Source organism: Fringilla coelebs (genome assembly GCF_963513975.1).
Source record: "Fringilla coelebs genome assembly, chromosome: 27".
Lineage (NCBI taxonomy): Eukaryota > Metazoa > Chordata > Aves > Passeriformes > Fringillidae > Fringilla > Fringilla coelebs.
This window is the reverse complement of record NC_140053.1, coordinates 3671961-3691809: the sequence shown is the minus strand read 5'-3', so window position 1 is coordinate 3691809 and position 19849 is coordinate 3671961. Positions and strand designations below refer to the sequence as shown.

The window sequence follows — 19849 nt, the reverse complement described above, 5'->3', positions numbered from 1 at the left end:
TTTGGGAGGATGTGCTGTGCTCTGTGTGAAGGGATGGATGGATTGTCAAAAGCTCCTCTGAGTGACAGCTTGGGAGCTGGGGGCTGAAAATCAAGGACAAACACCTAGTGCAGCTGTCTGCTCCAGCATAAGGCAGCTGGGTGTTGCAGTAAGGGAAAAAAATTATAAAGAAATAAAAAAAATGCAGCCTGCTCTGTTAAATTAGTGGCTGACCTTGTCAAGATAACACTTTGCAATCCTGGTGTGAGCAGTTTGTTAACATAACAATCTATTCCTGAGTAAAAAACCACCAGCACCTGCATAAACATTAAATCTATCCCATGAGAACCAGTGAAGAAAATATAGAAACAATTGAAGAGTAGAGAGATTTGATTGACAAGTAAAATATCTTTTATTATATAAACATTACAGTACATACCTTTTATTATATAAACAATAAAGTAACAAGTAAGTTACTTGTAAGTAGCTTAGTAGTAACTACTACTTGTTACTTGTAAGTAGCTTAGTAGTAAGTAGCTTAGTAGTAAGTAGCTCAGTAGTAACTACTACTTGTTACTTGTAAGTAGCTTAGTAGTAACAAGTAAGTTACTACATAAATTAAGAAAGCTATTAACCAATTGGGGTCCCACAGGAGTATAAAAATGAGTAATGTGAATAAAAAATTGGCTTTTTCCACCATGGAGAAAATGGAGTCTGGTGTGATTTATTCTGATATCTCAGATTTTGCTGGCAGTACTTTCTTGGTTTCAAAGTGAGCCTGGAATGGTTAATTCAGTGTTACATCTCTGTTTGTTTTGATGAATTTCCTGGGCCATCTAAACCCTGCCTTATTGCCATCACCTTGCAGGAGAAGGGATGTGCTGGTGCTGACACCATGGCTGGCTCCAATAGTCTGGGAAGGCACATTCAGCAGAGACATCCTGGATGCTCAATACCTGCAGAAGAACCTGGTCACTGGAGTGGTCACTTTTGCTGTTGAAAAGTATTGGTTTGTCATTTATTTCTTGTCAAATAGTTAAACCTCTCTGCAGCACTGCTGGTGGAGCACTTTTGTATCTGCAAGGGATGAAGGCAGGAATGATGAATCTCACTCCATGTTCTCAGAAGGATAATTTATTACTTTATAATACTATATTATATTAAAAAATACTATACTATACGATACGATACGATACGATACGATACTTACTGAATGCTAGAAAGATAATAATAAAACCTGGGACTCTTTCCAGAGTCTCAGCACAGCTTGGCCCCAGTTGGCCAAAGAGTGAAAACAATTCTCACCAGAGCAGTAGTTGCCTCCTTGAGTCCAGGTCTCATAAGCTCTTGGAGATCTATATCACACCCAAGATAGCTCAGCTACCTTTGGAGGGATAAAATCAGCAGGATGGCCTTTGTGGCAGTGTTGGAAACAGAAAAGTTTTAATAAAAGGCAAAATAACAAAACTCTTTAGAGAGAAAAACCAAGCCAGGTGCAAGAGGTTCTTGCTTCTGGTAAAACACCTCACAAAAGCCATCGGTTTCTTTGTTCTCTTCTTTTTCTAGTGAATTGCTTAGGTGGGACTTTTTGGCCTCTGTCCAATTAACTATCCTTAAGTTTGAGGTGAAGTCCCCCAGGTCCTATGAGGTGCCTTTTCACCCAATTGAGGAGAGAAACTTCTGGGCTTCTTTCCTTTTTAAAAGGACAAAAAATAGTTTTGTCACTCTGTCAACAAGGAGCACATTCCTATACACCAGAAACCAACAAAACAATCACCTGTGGGTGAACAATCCCCAAACACAATCCACATGAGCACAACACAGGAGAAGCAAATGAGATAAGAATTGTTTTCCTTTTTCTCTGAGGCCTCTCAGCTTCTCAGGAGCAAAATCCTGGGGAATGTGAATGCCACAGAGCACAAGTGAGAAACATTCCAAAGATTGAAAGTGAGCAGCTGTAGACTAGGAGAAATGGGACATGTCAGTGTCACCTTGCAAAGTAAGGCAGCTGGCTGGGACATTGTTTTGAATAGGACAAAAAAATATCAAAGGAAATATAATTAGCATTTTGGCCCAGTGAAATCAAAATTCTAGCTGCTGCTGCATTTCTAACAACAAGGTTTCCCTCTATCATGCACTAAAAAATAGAAAAATTCTGTGAAGTTGAGATTTTATTTGGTTTCTCTAAGAGTTTAAAGGTAAAATATTAGCTCTAGTAAAAATATTGATCACACTGTTGCAGCTTGTATGTTCTTAGGGAGGTTCTAGTTTGAGTTTCTGAGCTATGCTCTATCTCTATACTCTCTATCTCCACTGGCATCCTGGATTAGCACAGCAACTTCAAGGCAATCAAAACTATTTAATTGATAATTTTGACCCTCTCCCATGAAAACAGGCTGAGAGAGTTGGGGTTGGTGAGCCTGGAGAAGACAAAGCTCCAGGCAGAGCTGAGAGCCCCTCCTGTACCTAAAGGGGCCCGACAGGAAAGGGGAGAGGGATTTTTTACAAGGCTGGGCAGTGACAGAATGGGGGAGAATGGCTTTAAACTGAAATAGGAGAGCTCTAAATCAGATATTTGGAAGGGATTCCTCCCTGTGAGGGTGGGCAGGCCCTGGCACAGGGTGCCCAGAGCAGCTGGGGCTGCCCCTGGATCCCTGGCAGTGCCCAAATCCAGGTTGGACTGGGCTTGGAGCAGCCTGGGACAGTGGGAGGTGTCCCTACCATGGCAGGGGTGGAATGAAATGGGCTTTAAGGTCCCTCCCAACACAAACCATTCCATTGATTAATCACAGAATCAATCTCTGTTGATTCTATGATCCTCTCTAGGAAGTTAAAATATTCCACTGCAGAAAGAGTGCCAGGGAGGGGTGAGAGGAAGTATTTCCATTATGGAGTGATATTAGAGAGCAGCACTGGGTGGAAGGTGCCTGTACTGTGAAAAGCTAAACTGTGAATTTAGTGAAAGCTAAAATGGAAATGTGCAGCAGCTGTGTTAAATAAAGAGCACTAACATTGTAAGGAGCAGCAGATAGAAAAAGACAAAGAAAATGAATTTGAAAAGCTGTTGTTCTTCAGCAGGAGGAACCTCTCCATTCTTTTCCTTTCCATGTCCCAGCTCTGTCCAGTTCATAGAAGGGTTCATGAGCTCTGCCAACAAATACTTCCTTGCTGGGCACCCCGTGAACTTCTACCTGTTCACAGACAGCCCCGAGAAGATTTCCCACCTTCAGATGGCCCCTGAGAACCACCTGTGGGTGATCCCTGTCCAGGATGAGCCCAGGTGGCAGGACACCTCCAGGAGCCGCATGGACATCCTCAGCTCCTACATCCAGAGGCAGTTCCAGCACCAGGTGGACTATCTGTACTGCATGGACATCAACCTCCAGCTCCTGGCGCACGTCGGCGTGGAGATCATCGATGCCCTGGTGGCCACCATCAGCTCCTGGCAGCTCACCCCAGCCTCTGAGATGCGCCCTGAGTCCCAATCTGCCATCCCTGAGGGACAAGGGGACTTCCACTACACAGCCAGCTTCTATGGGGGCAGCGTGGCTGAGGTGTACGCGCTGGCCAGAGCCTGCTCGGCAGGGCTGGCGCAGGACACAGAAAACAGCCTCGAAGGCCACCTCAACAGGTACCTGCTGCAGCACAGGCCCACTCGCCTGCTGTCCCCAGAGTACTACTGGGACCCAGAGCTGAGCTCCAGCAGCGTCCAGGTGAGGAGGATGTGCCCTGTGCACCTGCACAGCCCCAGGCAGGATCCTCAGCCGCGGAGCGCCAGGCCTTTCTTCTTCACAGGGTGAGTCTGAAGCTTCCCTCATCTGCCTTATGCTCATCATGGCAGGGACAGAGATTGGGGACCACTGAAGGAAAAGGACCCTGGTGTGAAATTCTGGCCCTGTTGGAGAAAGTTTCTTGCCGAGGCCCCCGAGGCCTGAGCACAGTGCTGAGCTATTGCTCACACAATCTATAATTGTGTTTGCTGCACTGAACCCGGTGAAAAGAGAACAGGGGCACTTTGCCCTTTTTGCTACAATGGACCTGACCTGGAATTTTTCCCACCTCTCAGCTTGGCTGGGCTTCTCCTGAGGTTTGGGGTGGTCCCCACAGAAGCCCCCTCTCCTGTTTTACAACCACCGTGACAGACTGAGATGGGAGAAGCCTCTCTACCAAGGACCAAGACATGAAACCCCTGTGTGAAAATGCCCCCCCAGCTCCTCCCAAGGACTGGGACTGAAGCCCCCAGCCCAGGGAGGTGTGTGGGGCAGGCAAGCTGACCAGAGCAAGGTGGATGTCACAGGTGTGAGCAGTGGAACAAGCAGACCATGGCTCTTGCCCACTGCTGAGAACATGGACTGTGTGCAGCCTTCTCCAAATACTATTTTTCCCCAGAAAATACAATAGACTACTTTTGAGGCCATCTCAAGCCCCTTCCCCCATCAAAAAAGGGTATAATAAGAGTTTGAATGAACTGCAGCCTCTGAGATCTGCCCTGATGTGACCTGGTGAACTCCATCCACATCGAAGCACTTCGCCATTCTACCTTTGGTACCTATACACCTTCCTTTCTCTTCCTCCCTCTTTTTCCTTATTCCTCCCTTTCCCCCCAGTTCCTCCCCAGCACATTTTGCTGTGCTCATTCAATAAAGGTGCATTTGGTTCTGATCAACACTGCAGCCCCTGTGCTGTGTTGTTTTTGCACTCTGAGATCAACCCACGAACCATCGCAAACCCGTTCCTAAGGACGGCTCGTGACAGACACACAGCCCCCCAAACTGAGCCCAAGGGGCAAAGGAACTTTCCCTCTGCCTGTAGGACTGCACACATCCTCTCACAGAAAGTGGGTCTCCTTAGCTAGAGACTACTAAACCCAGAAATTTCTTTTATTAGCAACTTTTGTTGAAATTTTATTTCAACTTTTTGCTCCTCAACTGTCCTTGCTGCATGTTTACATGTGGGGGTGTTTACAGGGGTCTCAGGACGAGGGAAGAGATAAGAATCTTGACTCCATGTTTCAGAAGACTGATTTGTTATTTTATTATATAGATTATATTAAAAGAGAATGATATAACTATACTAAAAGAATAGAAGAAAGGATTTCATCAGAAGGCTTGAAAGGAAAAGAATGGAATGATAATAAAATCTTGTGACTGCTCACACAGGTGGCTGTCATTGGTCATCAAGTAAAAACAATTTCACATGCTGGGTAAACAATTCTCCAAAACACATTCCAAAGCAGCAAAACATGGAGAAGCTGAAGCTTCCCACTTCTCAGGAGAAAAGATCCTGACAAAAGGATTTTTCATAAAATACATCTGTGACATTTACAAGCACAGGCTCCTTGCCATCCTGAGAACATAGCAAAACTGACAAGGACATGCCCAAAATGACAATATTTAGGCATCTGAATAAAGTCAGTTTGCAAATTTACAAATGGACCCCACAGGTTAGGGTCCACAATTATTCTGCTGTCTTATATTATTTACTGAAAAGATGATAATTTAATATCATCCATGATGTTTCTGTTATGAAAGTGTTGTTCTTTGCTCCATAAATCTTGTTTGGCCTTTTAATGGTGTTATCTGCTTTATTGCAATTGTATTCCTTAAGAATACAGATTTGAAAACAGAACAAGAAGACAACATCATGCTCAAACCTGGTTTGTCCAAAGACTGGGCAGTAAAATGTTAGTGAAAAAGGGGACAGACAAGGGGAATCTGTGTGATATGAAGAGTTTCCAGATAAAGATTGGTATGAAAATTCAGCTGAGGCAGCTGAAGCATTCTGAGGAATTGAGTTAGCATTCTTAGGCAAAAGTAATCAAATAATTTTAGATTAATGGAACAGGACACAGATTGAGTTGTGAGACTCAGAGAAAGTCAATTCTGGGATGAACCAGCCCTTTTGAGTCCCTTCAGAAAGCACAGATGATGATGGTCCCATGAAATCAGAGAGCTGAATTAGCTGAGGGGGTAAATTAATCTTTTTTGCAGCATTTCCCCTCGGTGAGGCTTAATCCTCTGCTGCTATCTGATTTCTCAGTCACTCTCTGCCACTGCTGAACAGGTTTAACCTGTGAAACTTGACCCCTTGCAGACAGGACCCTGCAGGGTCCCACTGCCACTTCCCAGTGGAGAACAAAGACCTGGAACCTCCTGGGCACTGGAAGATCTCCCTTCCCCATGGAGCTTCCTTGCCCAATGCCTCTGGAAACTGGAGCCAGGCTTCCCAGCACCTCCACAGGCAGGAGAGAACTCACAATGCTCAGAGAGGAGCTGAGTTGGTGACTGTGAGCAAGGACCACCAAATGCTCTGCCTCAGGAGCCCTCATCTTACCAAGGTAAGAAATTTGCACTGGTGCAAATTCCTGCCTGGTGCTGGGGTCAAACCTGGCCAGGAAAGAGGGTTAATGGGCAGGGTCATGGCAAAATGTACTGGAACAGCACGAATGGAGCAGACTGCAGCAGAGTTCTGTACCTGGGCCAGAGCCACACTATGCAGCAGGACAGATTAGGCCAGAGGAAATGTAATTTTCTGTTATTTCCATTCATTCAAACACCTGGCTGTAAGGGATGGTATAATAGAGAGTCTGTGCTCAGTTGCAATTTGAGTTTTAAGAGAGTATAAAGATTTGTTGTGAGATTTAGCCTTACTAGCTTCCAAAATCTAGTCCCACTGGTGGTAAGAAATCAGCCTGTGATGCTAACAAAGGGTTTTGGCTCCTGGACAAGCTGACACACAACCTGCTGCACTGCCAAGGCCTTCCATTATCAGAGCTGGAATGGGTTGTGGATTGTTGGATTAATCCATTTTCTGACCTAGAGATGGGATAACTGAGAGGTGTCTTAAAAGCTTTTATTCCATTTTCAGTCTCATGTGAAGGGTGAGACAATACAGATGTTACAATTCACACCAGCACAATCAGCAGCCAATTATTTCCTAATTACAATACACTAAAAGTGTTTCTTGGCCTGTCAGCTTTAGCCACCCCATGCTGGAAATGCCTTAAAGCCAATCATCTCAAATTACCCCTCTGCAATGCATCTTTCACAGTTCTATTTCTCCAAAGTATCTCATCTTATTTATAAAACCATCCTTTGAAACTTGTTCCTGGCTCCATTTCTCTCTCAGCAATGTCTGTCCTGTTCCATGGCATTTCCAAGTCAGCATTTCTCCTCTCCAGGTTTGCACACAGCTGCTCACTGTGGGAGCCTTCTGCCAGGCTTAGAGAATTCTCACAAATCCATTTCCCACAGTGGATGTTGTAACTCACTGCTGTGGCATTTCCTACCCCTTGTACAGGAAGAGCCACAAGGACCCAGCAATGAGGATGTGTCCAGGTGACACTGAGTGGTTCTGCTTGGGAGGAAGGAACAAAGAACTGGCACAATCTGCCAGGCCAGGCAGGGAGCTGGGATGAACCTTGTGGTGTTCTGAGGTCCTCAGGATGAGGTGAGAGATGAGAATCTGACACCATGTTCTCAGAAGGCTGATCTGTTATTATATTATGATATGGTATGATATTATATTTATTATATTCTACTAAAACTCTACTAAAGAGAAAGGATACATCAGAAGGCTCCACAAGAATGATAATAAAAGCTCATGACTGACTCCTCAGAGTCTGACACAGCTGGCTGGGATTGGACATTAATTAAAAACAATTCACGTGCTGGGTAAACAATTCTCCAAATCACATTGCAGAGGAGCAAAACTTGGAGAAGCTGAAGCTTCCCAGAAGAAGAAATCCTGGCAAAGGGATTTTTCAGAAAATATCACAGTGACAGTCCCTGAGTTACACTGAGATAATGGAGGAGAAAGAGCCCCCAGAACAGAAAGTCAGAACAGTGCACAAAGTCTCCATGGCTCCTTGTGGCAATCAGAAAAACAGAAACCTCCACAGACATTGAATGATTTTATCTTCAGCCCTAGAAAAAGCTTACATTGATTGATGTAAAAATACAATACACAGATATTAAGCAGAAAAATCATAAACTTATGTTTCTATAATATAAGAATGGTGAGAATGTAATAAGGTGATGATATGCCTTAATTAAGTGAGAAACTGCGCTGATAAGCTGGTGAAGGGTTCTATAAAATAAAAAGGGTGTGGTTGTATAAAATAAACTGAGAGTTTAGAAGTTACAGTAGAAGCCAATGTGAGTTAGAAACTCATTGCATAAAAATATCCTCAGTGCAGCAGAAGTGAGTGAAGGTGATAGGTTAGAAAAGCAAAATAAACCCTGTGGCAACTGCCCATTGGGTTAGAAAGTTTTAAATTGCCTTGTAACAAAGAACTTGTGACTACTCTGAGCTGTGGCTGAATGCCTGCTCCTCTAAAATCTCACAGCCCCTGAGAGTGATGTTTGTCTGAGCAATAAATCATTCTGAGCCTGAAAATAATCCCATCCCTTCACTGCTGGCAGCTCCTGACCCAGGAGTAAGACTGAACCAGGTTGCCTTTCAGAGCTTAAAAGAGAATTGAAGAGGAAAAATGGAACTGGTCACCTCCTCCTGTTCCTTAGTAGGCCACACCAGTTAGAAAAAATGTCCAGGATCTTTTCAGTTCCATTGCTTGTCCACACAGGCTCTGCAAAGGAAAAAATGTGCATCCAGATTTCCAGTTCTGTCATTGTGTTAAACTGAATGGACTAGGGCAAGGCATAAGGAAAAGTTATGGTCCATGCTCTCCATGGGAATAATTTATTTTCTGCTTGTTTGTCTCCCTTTTAAAAGTCATGCCACCTTCAGAAACCCTTGTGTTTAAACAACTGACACTAACAGAGTAAGGCACTGTAAGACAAAAGCTCATGAAGGCTTAGAATTTCTGGAAGGAGAATGAAGATGTAAACTGCTCCTCATGGCAAAATAAATTTTAAAATTGGTGCTGTTTCATACATAAGGTTGTACACTCTACTTAGAGCCTTTACAAATCTATACAAATCCATTAAAAACTTCTTTATACTTGCAGGAAAGTGAAATAGAGGATTTGTAGTCAGAGAACAGAAAACAGGAATCGTGGCCTGTTGCCTTCAGATGTCAGGTTCACAAATCTATACAAATCCATTAAAAAACCTTTTTATACTTGCAGGAAAGTGAAATAGAGGTGGATTTGTAGTCAGGGAACACAGGACAGGAATCATGGCCTGTTTTCTTCGTTAGTCAGGTTCCCTCCCTGGCAGACTCCGTCATGCAAGTGTTTGAAGGAAATTCAGAGTGATGCATCCACAAGAATTGCCAAGAATGCGTTTTCTCACTGGGGGAACAGGGGGCTGTGCAGTTTAATTGGCACCTGGAGGAGGAGGAGGCAGTGGCTGAACCTGTCCAGGGCAGGAGAGCCCTGAGAGGGCAGAGCAGAGCAGCTGTGAATGCAGAAGGACTGGCTGTGGGTGGGACTGTGCCAAGCTGATAAGGTGGAGCAGGCCAGGAAGTCAGAGATGAATCAGGATTAAGTCTGGGGTGACCTAATCTCTTGTTGGGACCCAGGAAATTCCTCTGGCTGACACGGGGCTGAGAGACCTCGGCACGGAGTCAAAACCTCCTGTGCCTTTGATTTGAGTCCATGGAAACAATTATCAACTTTGTGTGAGGAGTTACAACCACAAGAGTTTGAGTAGAATGACAGTGAATTTATCACAGTAGAATTTTGGGGATTTAGAATGGGGGGTCAAGAGGCAAGATGGAGCAATCTGGCTGCATCCTGTCCTTCTTCTTCTTGTCCTCCATCTTCTGGGTGATGGTGGCACTTCTGGATTGGTTTAGAGTAGAGACAGACTGTCTGACACAGGTGACAGGTATTTGTGGTGATGTTCACAGGGGTCCCAGGATGAAGGAAGAGATGAGAATCTTGACTCCATGTTTCAGAAGGCTGATTTATTATTTTATGATATACATTACATTACATTACATTACATTACATTACATTACATTACATTACATTACATTACATTACATTACATTGAAATTATATATTAAAACTATACTAAAAGAATAAAAGATTTCATCAGAAAGCTTGAAAGGAATGGAATGATAATAAAATCTTGTGACTGACCAGACAGTCCAAGACAGCTGGACTGGCATTGGTCATTAATTAAAAACAACCACATGAGACCAATCAAAGATGCACCTGTTGCATCCCACAGCAGCAGATAATTATTGTTTACATTTAATTTCTGAGACCTCTCAGCTTCTCAGGAGAACAATCCCAACAAAAGGATTTTTCATAAAACATGTCCATTACAGGTATTGGAAAATTATTGTAAATAAAGCACAGGTAGTTCTTAGTATAAAAAGCTAACACCACCCCAAGGGCAGGGACTGTGCCACAACCCGACCTGCTGGACAGATCTCAGCAGGTCAGAGAAAGAATGGAATGGATGAGAGAAAATAAACAACCTTGAAAAGCAGAACTGATGAATCTCGAGTTCTTCTTTGGTCACAGGGCCAGGAAAAAAGAGACTTTCCAACACCTCAGGGTCATCTCAACCACAGAAACCCAAGAACCTCTAGCATGGTAAATCTGCCTCAGCATGGAAGTTATGGCCTCTAAATATTTTTGGTCTCTAAACAGAGATTCATGCTGTGGGTCAGGTTTGACAGGAGCAGGGCACAGCAAATCCAGGCTTCTAAAACATTTGTTATGGACATGGCTGGATAAGGAGTGGAAATGGATGCACCAGAATAGGGGAGCAGATTTTAGACTGGGGCAGTGGGGAAAATATGAGGCCAGAGCAGGTTGTGATGCAGAAGTGAATAGAACTAAGGAGACAGAGGTCAGCCTTACCACACTGTGCTCCACTGCCAGTGAATTTTGCACAAAGCCATCTGCAGAAATGCCTCCAGCAGTGCTTGTGACACAGTTCTGCAGCTCTGCTGAGCCACCCCCACACAGCCTCCCCCAACCCCTCCTTCCACAGCAGCAGCTCCAGCAGTTGGCATTTGTCACCACATTTCACAGAGGAAAGCAAGGCACAATTCTCCCCAAGAATATTTCTGGGTTTCACATTCTCTGAACCTCAGAGAAAGAAAAACAATTCCTATCTCAATGGCAGTGCCTGTGTTTGTGCCACAGCAGAATGCAATGTGGAGATTGTTTACCCACAGGGATGGTGTTTTGTTTCCCTGCCCTGCCAGGGCCAGGTGTGTGTGTGTGTGTCAGGACTGTCACTGACAGTGAAATATAGTGTAATATAGTAATATAGTGTAAAATAGTAATATAGTGTAATATAGTAATAATATAGTGTAATATAGTAATATAGTGTAATATAGTAATACTATAGTGTAATATAGTATAATATCGTGTAATATAGTAATAATGTAATATAGTATAGTAATATAGTATAGAATAATATAGTATAATAAAGTAATTAATTAGCATTCTGATAAGATGGAGTCAGATGCATCATTCCCTGCCCTCATCAGGGGGAGGGAATATAGTGTAATATAGTAATAATATAGTAAAATATAGTAATAATATAGTGTAATATAGTAATACTACAGTGTAATAATTACACTAATAATATAGTGTAATGTAGTAATAATATAGTAATAATATAGTGTAATATAGTAATAATATAGTATAATATAGTAATAATGTAGTGTAATATAGTAATACTATAGTGTAATAATTATAGTAATAATATAGTGTAATGTAGTAATAATATAGTAATAATATAGTGTAATATAGTATAATATAGTGTAATATAGTATAGTAATGCAGTACAGAATCATATAGTATAATAAAGTAATTAATTAGTAAGATGGAGTCTGATGCATCATTCCCTGCAAATTCCACAGGCATTCCTCCCTCCAGGTGGTGCCTGCAGCACAAATCCAGCAAATCCGGGCTGCTGCTCCCATCTGCTGCCCGGAGTGCTCATTGCAAGCCTCTCCCTGCCTGGGAGGCAGCAGCAGCAGCTTGAAACAAACTTCAGGGGTGCTCTGCACAAGGGAGAGCTTGAACAGAAGTTCCACGAGGGATGTGATGCCTCAGGTTTCAGCTTTTATATTTTTCAGGTTCTGTGATTATCTTGTGAATGGCTGAGAATTAAATCAAGATTGCAAGAGGATCAAATCTGACAGATTTACCAGGAAAAGAAAATTACATCAGACTTCTGCAAGCAAGAGATGTCCAAAATGTATGTTTGTTTATGTGATCTTTAACCCAATCATTGTAGTTAAAACATTACTGGCCTCCCTAAAACAGTATATAAGTGCTTGTATCCCACAATAAAATTGGATTCTGATCACCAAATCAGTCTTTCCTGTCTCTCCTCACCCCTGACAGTTTTCCTTCCCCCTTCCTGGCCAGCAGGGCACCGTGAGGAGCAGGAAAGGCCTTGGCTCTGTGCAGGCACAGCTCAGCAATGAAAACCCCTAATGTCCACATGGAATTCTGGGGAGAAAATGGGAATCAGTACATTGTTAGGAGGGGAAATATTTTCATCTACTTCTTTATGTACTGGTGATGGTGAGAAAGAAGAGGTTTGGTCTGAGTGTGTGCAGGACACTCAGTGAGTGCTGGCCATCAAGGTGAGATAAAGAGACAGTAAAACTGCAAAGAGTAAAGGGTGCAAATGAGAGCTTCCAGAAAAACCCAGGAGCCTGAATTCACTCCAGAGCAAAGGGTGCAAATGAGAGCTTTCAGAAAAACCCAGGAGTCTGAATTCACTCCATTTTACACTGGAGACACAGGAGGACATCCTGCCCTGCTTGTTCTCTTATAGATATTTCTGTTTCCCACCAGAGCATGTGGGTTTGGACTTCTGAGCAGTGGCTAAAGGAACTTACAGCAGCCAGGAACAGCACCCAGGGTCTGTCTCTTGCTGGGCAGGGATTCTTGCTGCCCTTTGGGATTTGTCCATCTCTGGGCAGAGGCAAACCAGCCCTCATGAGCACAATGCAATGTCCTGACAGCCCCTGGAGCTGTCCTGGAGTTTTAAAAAACTCCTCACTCTCTCCAGCTCTGATGTGACAAGGGTGTAGCACCGAAGGAGAGGATTATTCCCAGCCTCATCTAAATTTGTGTGGATGTGATCCTGCCATTCCTTCAGAAAAGGAAACATTTGTGTTTGGTAAAAAGCTAGGAGCAATTAGCTGGAGCTAACGAGGATTTCTGCCATTAGACTGACTCCTGAGATTCAGAACTTTCCTAGCTGGTGATTTACCCTCTCCCCAATTCTCTACAGCCCAGAATCTCCCCTGGGAGGGACCCAGCTAAACACAAAGGCCTAGTTAAAACTTGGTGAAACTTTAATGCCTTGGGACACCTGCACTCAGAGTCTGGAAAGAAACTTCATGGAGAAGAGGGAATAAGCAGCCAGGGATGTGAGCAAGGGCACAGGGGAAGAGCTGGAGAAACGAAAAGCCAAATAAACTCAAGACACTTAGAATATCAGTGATGCAGACATGCTGCAGGGAGTTCTGATCTGTCCCAGTTTAAAGTCAAAATAATCTGCTCATTAACACAAGAATAATTGTCTTGTTTCAGGTTTGCTGAGAGAGCTGAGGCCTCACATCCTGGGCAGGGCTGGTGACAGAGGGCAGCTCTGGGGGACAAAGGGGCTCTCAGCAAGGTGACAGAACCCCAGGACCTGGAGCTGGAAGGGACCTGCCAGGACCACCCATGGCAGCTGCTGGCCCTGCTCAGGACACGCCAGGGTCAGCACAGGTGTCTGACAGCAGTGTCTGTGTGTCTGACAGCAGTGTCTGTGTGTCTGACAGACTGTCCATGTGTCTGTCTGACAGCAGTGTCCAGGTGTCTGACAGCAGTGTCCATGTGTCTGACAGCAGTGTCCGTGTGTCTGACAGCAGTGTCTGTGTGTCTGACAGCAGTGTCCATGTGTCTGACAGCAGTGTCCATGTGTCTGACAGCAGTGTCCATGTGTCTGTCTGACAGCAGTGTCCATGTGTCTGACAGCAGTGTCTGTGTGTCTGACAGCAGTGTCCGTGTGTCTGACAGACTGTCCATGTGTCTGTCTGACAGCAGTGTCCATGTGTCTGACAGCAGTGTCCGTGTGTCTGACACAGTGTCCATGTGTCTGACAGCAGTGTCCCTGTGTCTGACAGCAGTGTCCATGTGTCTGACAGCAGTGTCCGTGTGTCTGACACAGTGTCCATGTGTCTGACAGCAGTGTCCCTGTGTCTGACAGCAGTGTCCGTGTGTCTGACAGCAGTGTCCATGTGTCTGTCTGACAGCAGTGTCCGTGTGTCTGACAGCAGTGTCTGTGTGTCTGACAGCAGTGTCCATGTGTCTGTCTGACAGCAGTGTCCGTGTGTCTGACAGACTGTCCATGTGTCTGTCTGACAGCAGTGTCCAGGTGTCTGACAGCAGTGTCCGTGTGTCTGACAGCAGTGTCCATGTGTCTGACAGCAGTGTCCGTGTGTCTGACAGCAGTGTCCGTGTGTCTGACAGCAGTGTCTGTGTGTCTGACAGCAGTGTCCATGTGTCTGACAGCAGTGTCTGTGTGTCTGACAGCAGTGTCCATGTGTCTGTCTGACAGCAGTGTCCATGTGTCTGACAGCAGTGTCTGTGTGTCTGACAGCAGTGTCCGTGTGTCTGACAGAGTGTCCATGTGTCTGTCTGACAGCAGTGTCCATGTGTCTGACAGCAGTGTCCGTGTGTCTGACACAGTGTCCATGTGTCTGACAGCAGTGTCCCTGTGTCTGACAGCAGTGTCCATGTGTCTGACAGCAGTGTCCGTGTGTCTGACACAGTGTCTGTGTGTCTGACAGCAGTGTCCGTGTGTCTGACACAGTGTCTGTGTGTCTGACACAGTGTCTGTGTGTCTGACAGCAGTGTCTGTGTGTCTGACAGAGTGTCCATGTGTCTGTCTGACAGCAGTGTCCGTGTGTCTGACAGCAGTGTCCGTGTGTCTGACAGCAGTGTCCATGTGTCTGTCTGACAGCAGTGTCCGTGTGTCTGACAGCAGTGTCCATGTGTCTGTCTGACAGCAGTGTCCGTGTGTCTGACAGCAGTGTCCGTGTGTCTGACAGCAGTGTCCATGTGTCTGTCTGACAGCAGTGTCCACATGTCTGACAGCAGTGTCCATGTGTCTGACAGCAGTGTCCAGGTGTCTGACAGCAGTGTCCAGGTGTCTGTCTGACAGCAGTGTCCGTGTGTCTGACACAGTGTCTGTGTGTCTGACAGCAGTGTCCGTGTGTCTGACAGCAGTGTCCGTGTGTCTGACACAGTGTCTGTGTGTCTGACAGCAGTGTCCATGTGTCTGACAGCAGTGTCTGTGTGTCTGACAGCAGTGTCCATGTGTCTGACAGCAGTGTCTGTGTGTCTGACAGCAGTGTCCATGTGTCTGACAGCAGTGTCCGTGTGTCTGACACAGTGTCCAGCGCCTCAGCAGCTCAGGTGCGCTTGGGGCTGAGCCCCCTCCCCTGGGGAGGCTCTGCCAGTGCCCAACCAATTTCAAGAAACCTCTCCACAGGAGCAGCAGACGTGATCCCAAATTATTCATTGTCAGTGGAGGGTCCCAAAGATGCTGAGAATTCCTCTTGTGAGGCCAGGCTGAGGCAGCTGGGGCTGGTCAGCCTCCAAATTCTGAGAGGGGACCTTATCCCCATGTGAAAGGATCTGCAGGGAGGTTGTCAGAGATGAGGAGAGACAGGGAAGGTTGATTTAGTCTGATTTATTGTGGGATACAAATGCTGAATCTGATTTATTGTGGGATACAAATGCTGAATCTGATTTATTGTGGGATACAAATGCTCAATCTGATTTATTGTGGGATACAAATGCTGAATCTGATTTATTGTGGGATACAAATACTTATATATTGTGGGGTTGTGAAGGTCCCCAGGATGAGGTGAGAGATGAGAATTGACTCCAAGTTCTCAGAAGGCTGATTTATTATTTTATGATATGATATTATATTAAGAGAAATGCTGTACTAAAACTATACTAAAGAAAGATAAAGGATACACCCAGAAGGCTGGAAAAGAATGATAATAAAAACCTGTGACTGACCAGAGAGTCCTGCACAGCTGGACTGGGGTTGGTCATTAATTAAAAACAATTCACATGGAACCAATCAAAGATGCACTTGTTGGTAAGCAACCTCCAGACCACATTCCAAGCAATCAGATAATTATTGTTCACATTTCTTTTCTGAGGCTTCTCAGGAGAAAAATCCTGGTGGAGGGATTTTTCAGAAAATATCATGGTGACACTTGTGTACCATTTTAGGGAGGCTAGTAATGCTTTACTACAGTGATTGGGTTAATAATCACACAAACAAACATACATTTTTAACATCTCTTGCTTGCAGAAGTCTGATGTAATTTTCCTTTTCCTGTAAACCCATCTGATTTGATCTTCTTGCAGTCTTGATTTAGTTCCCAAAGTTCTGTTTGCTCCTGCCAAGGCCTCCTGTTATCAAATCCCTTGTACCAACCAGGCCCAAGGTTCATAATCTTTCTTTTGTCCCCCAACATGCCAACAGGAGGCTGTGAAGCAGGGCATTCCCCCCACAAGAGCTTTTCTGTTGTTTGTCAGATAAATCAAACAAATTCTCCTCTAGAGAGGTCCTTTGGGCCGGTGGTTATTGGTTATTTTGGGGTTAATACTGCTCTGGCATCTCCCAGCTGCCCAAAACCACCTTGCTGTTGGAATTCATGTCCTTAACTTTCCAATATCACTCCAGTTTTGAGGATTTCATATAAAGAACTTTATTAACAGTTACAGAGCTTTACAGTGGTTGGGTTCTTCAAATGCCTAGACTTGGTCTAACATGTTTAAAACAATTTCTCTAAAATTAAAGAATTATCTTTGAGGCAGTGAGGCAAAAATGCAATTTTGCACACCTCATTTATTTTTTTTTCCAATAACAATCTCAGAATTAATAATCAGTGCTCATCAATTTTCTGGGCTTTACATTATAGCATGAATTATGACTTCTTCCAAAGAAATTTACTAAGCATTTTCAGGAAAAAAAATGCAAATGGATGAAAACTTATTCTTCTCAGTTCTTTCAGTAAAATCAGGCTCCTGAACATTACTCTTCTGTTCAAAAAGCCAGGAGTATGTAAAACAGAATTTTAAAGTTTCTGAAAAATAGCAAGAAATAGAAAAAGAAAAAGAAAAAGAAAAAGAAAAAGAAAAAGAAAAAGAAAAATGAATAAAAGTTTATTTAGTTAAGAATTTCTTAAGTACGTGGAAAAAGTTTCCTTCCAAACTGTGAACATAGCTTCTAACATTCCCTCTTACAGCTCTCCATTCTTCTCCCTCTTTCCTTCAAGAGCTGAAGTGTATCTGGAAATTCATCTCACTGAACAAGAATTTAGAGTGAAAAATACCAGTACAAACACCTCAAACACTCCAAATACTCCATTTCATTTCCACACTAAATTAATTTTTCTCCATTTTTTCTTCAGGGCTCCTTTCACCTCCTTATTCCTCAAGCTGTAAATGATGGGATTCAACAAGGGAGTCAGCACAGAATAAGAAAGTGAGAGGAATTTATCCACAGCTGCACAGTAGGTGGATTTTGGCCTCAGATACGCAGAACCAGCAGTGCCATAAAACAAAGTTACAACCAAGAGGTGTGAGGAGCAGGTGGAAAAGGCTTTCTGCTGGCTCTCAGCCGATGCCATGTGAAGAATTGTGGAAATAATACGAATATAAGAATACAGGATCAGTAAGAAAGGGCTGAGAATTGCAAAGACAGCCACCAGGATGACCTGGAGCTCCCTGGGGAAGGTGTCCCCGCAGAGCAGGTCCAGCAGGGGCTGGATCTCACAGAAGAAGTGGTCGATGGCAGAGCCACACAAGGGTGAGCTGAAGGTGATCAGGGTGTGGATGAAGCCCACAGCAGCCCCACAAATGTAACTGCCAGCAACCATGCTCCTGCAGAGCCTGCTGCCCATCAGAATTGTGTAGTGCAAGGGGTGGCAAACTGCAAAATAGCGATCGAGGGACATGGCAGCCAAGAGGAAACATTCAGCCACTCCAAAGAAAAGGAAGGAAAACATTTGCATGGCACATCTTGTCTTGGAAATACTTACTGTTCCCACCACCAGGTTCTCCAGAATGGTTGGGATCATGGCTGATAAATAGCAGATATCCAAACAGGACAGCTGAGTGAGGAAGAAATACATGGGGGTGTGAAGGGTGGCATCAGTGTTTATTGTGACTGCTATCACTGTGTTAGCCACCAAGGTGAGAATGTAAAGAGATAATAAAACTACAAAGAGCAAAGGGTGCAAATGAGGGATTCCAGAAAAACCCAGGAGTCTGAATTCATCCAGTCCACTGAGGTTGCCAAGGATCATCCTGCTTTGGTTTAGATGAAGCTGCAAACAGCCAGGCAAATCTGCAATCAAAACACAACTGCCTGCTTGAACAGACAAAAGGATGGCTAGAATTTATGTTAAAATATCTTCTAAACAGATTATAAAAGCTTCCAAAGAAAATAAAGCAGTATTATGTATTTATTTTTGTCTCTATTTTTGATAGATTCTTCTTTCATAGCATTGCCTTCCAAGCTTGCATATTTACTACTGTCTTCAAATGCTCAGCTACCATTTTTACCCTGTAGAAAAAGAAAAAAAATTATGGTAGATATCTTTTTAGGGATGAATCAGTTCAAGTGACAAAATCATCAGTAGCAACATTTGAATATGACAAAGGTAATTTCTCTGTTACCTGTTGTGGAAGAAGAGGAAAGGAAAAACAACCCTAAATTATGAGGTCTCCAGAAAAGCTTTCAACTCTGAGCACTCTGCAGTGAAGCAGAAGAGAGGCTTTTCCACAGCTCTTTGTGCTGTATTTATATGTATTTATAGAGTCCACTGAGACTGGCTAGTGCTGATTGGAGCAATAAGGACGAGTTGTGAGTGGTTGGATAAACATGATGCATTTGTTTGAGTTTACTCACAGCCACCTCTAGTTTTACATCACTTGGAAAGCATTTCCATATAAACCCAGATATATACAGAAATATCAAGATCTGGTTTTACTTTGCAGTAATTGCTATTACTTCATAAAGCAGCCAAATTCATGACAGAATTGCCACACAGGCTTACAACACTTCTGCTTTCTCAATAAAATTTGAAAGTGAAGCAAAGACACAGTCACAGTCCACATTCATTTAGGGATGAGGGACAAAAGATTCACTCATTAACAATCTTAATTTTTATTGTATCCTATTAAAAGATCTTTTTTATTTAGCTGTTGTTTGGTTTATTGTGTGGCTTCTTACTCAGATCCATCAGCAACCCCACATTGTCTCTCTCACCTCAATGCCCCTTTCAAGGCCAAAGAGATGGATTGAAAGTTGAATTACTGGCTGACACTCACATTTCCAGGGTTAAAACATCTCAGTCTGAGCCTTTTCCCCCTGGCTGTAGGATTGTCTTTGCCCACTTTTATCCTCTGCATCACAGCCATACCCTGTGAGCAGCAGAAAGGGATTTTCTAGGGAAGAACCACCTCCTGTGATGTGTCTTCTGCATGGGGACAACTTGAAAGTGCAGTGTCTTTGCTTAATTAAACAGAAACATAATAGAGATAGAAATTATTATCCACTGAGGAAAATCTCTGAGAAATCTGAAGGGCCTGTCTGTGATGGCATGATGTGTTCTCCCACTGCAGGCCTTTCCTGCACCATTAATTAGAAAATAAAACCAGAGTTAAATCTGAGTTATGCATGTTCTTTCCTCCTGCAAATCCTCTAAAACCATTTTCCTGTTTCTCTTTGTGGTTTGTCTCCACATCAAAATTTGATCCCTTAATTCAGGCAAGATCAGGCCCAAAATCATGAAAGGTCAAAACAGATTAAAATAGATCTGCAAGTGCTCTGTAGGTCTTTCTTTACAGTTTTTTTTCTGACAGGAGAACCAGAGAAAGAGTTGTGTTGTACAATGA

At 43.7% G+C, this 19849-nt stretch overlaps 2 protein-coding genes across 2 annotated transcripts; one reads left to right on the top strand and one right to left on the bottom strand.

Moving 5' to 3' along the window:
- Positions 1-677: 677 nt before the first annotated feature.
- On the top strand, positions 678-15080 carry LOC311163250 (histo-blood group ABO system transferase 2-like; the record flags this gene model as incomplete). The annotated part of the gene is made up of 5 exons (XM_084222020.1): positions 678-751; positions 848-982; positions 3095-3775; positions 14240-14397; positions 14929-15080. 5 exons carry the CDS (start codon positions 678-680, stop codon positions 15078-15080), a joined length of 1200 nt encoding a protein of 399 aa, XP_084078146.1.
- Positions 15081-17316: 2236 nt separating this feature from the next.
- LOC311163249 (olfactory receptor 10C1-like) lies at positions 17317-18255 on the bottom strand (the record flags this gene model as incomplete). Its single annotated transcript, XM_084222019.1, has 1 exon — positions 17317-18255. One exon carries the CDS (start codon positions 18253-18255, stop codon positions 17317-17319), a length of 939 nt encoding a protein of 312 aa, XP_084078145.1.
- Positions 18256-19849: the final 1594 nt, after the last annotated feature.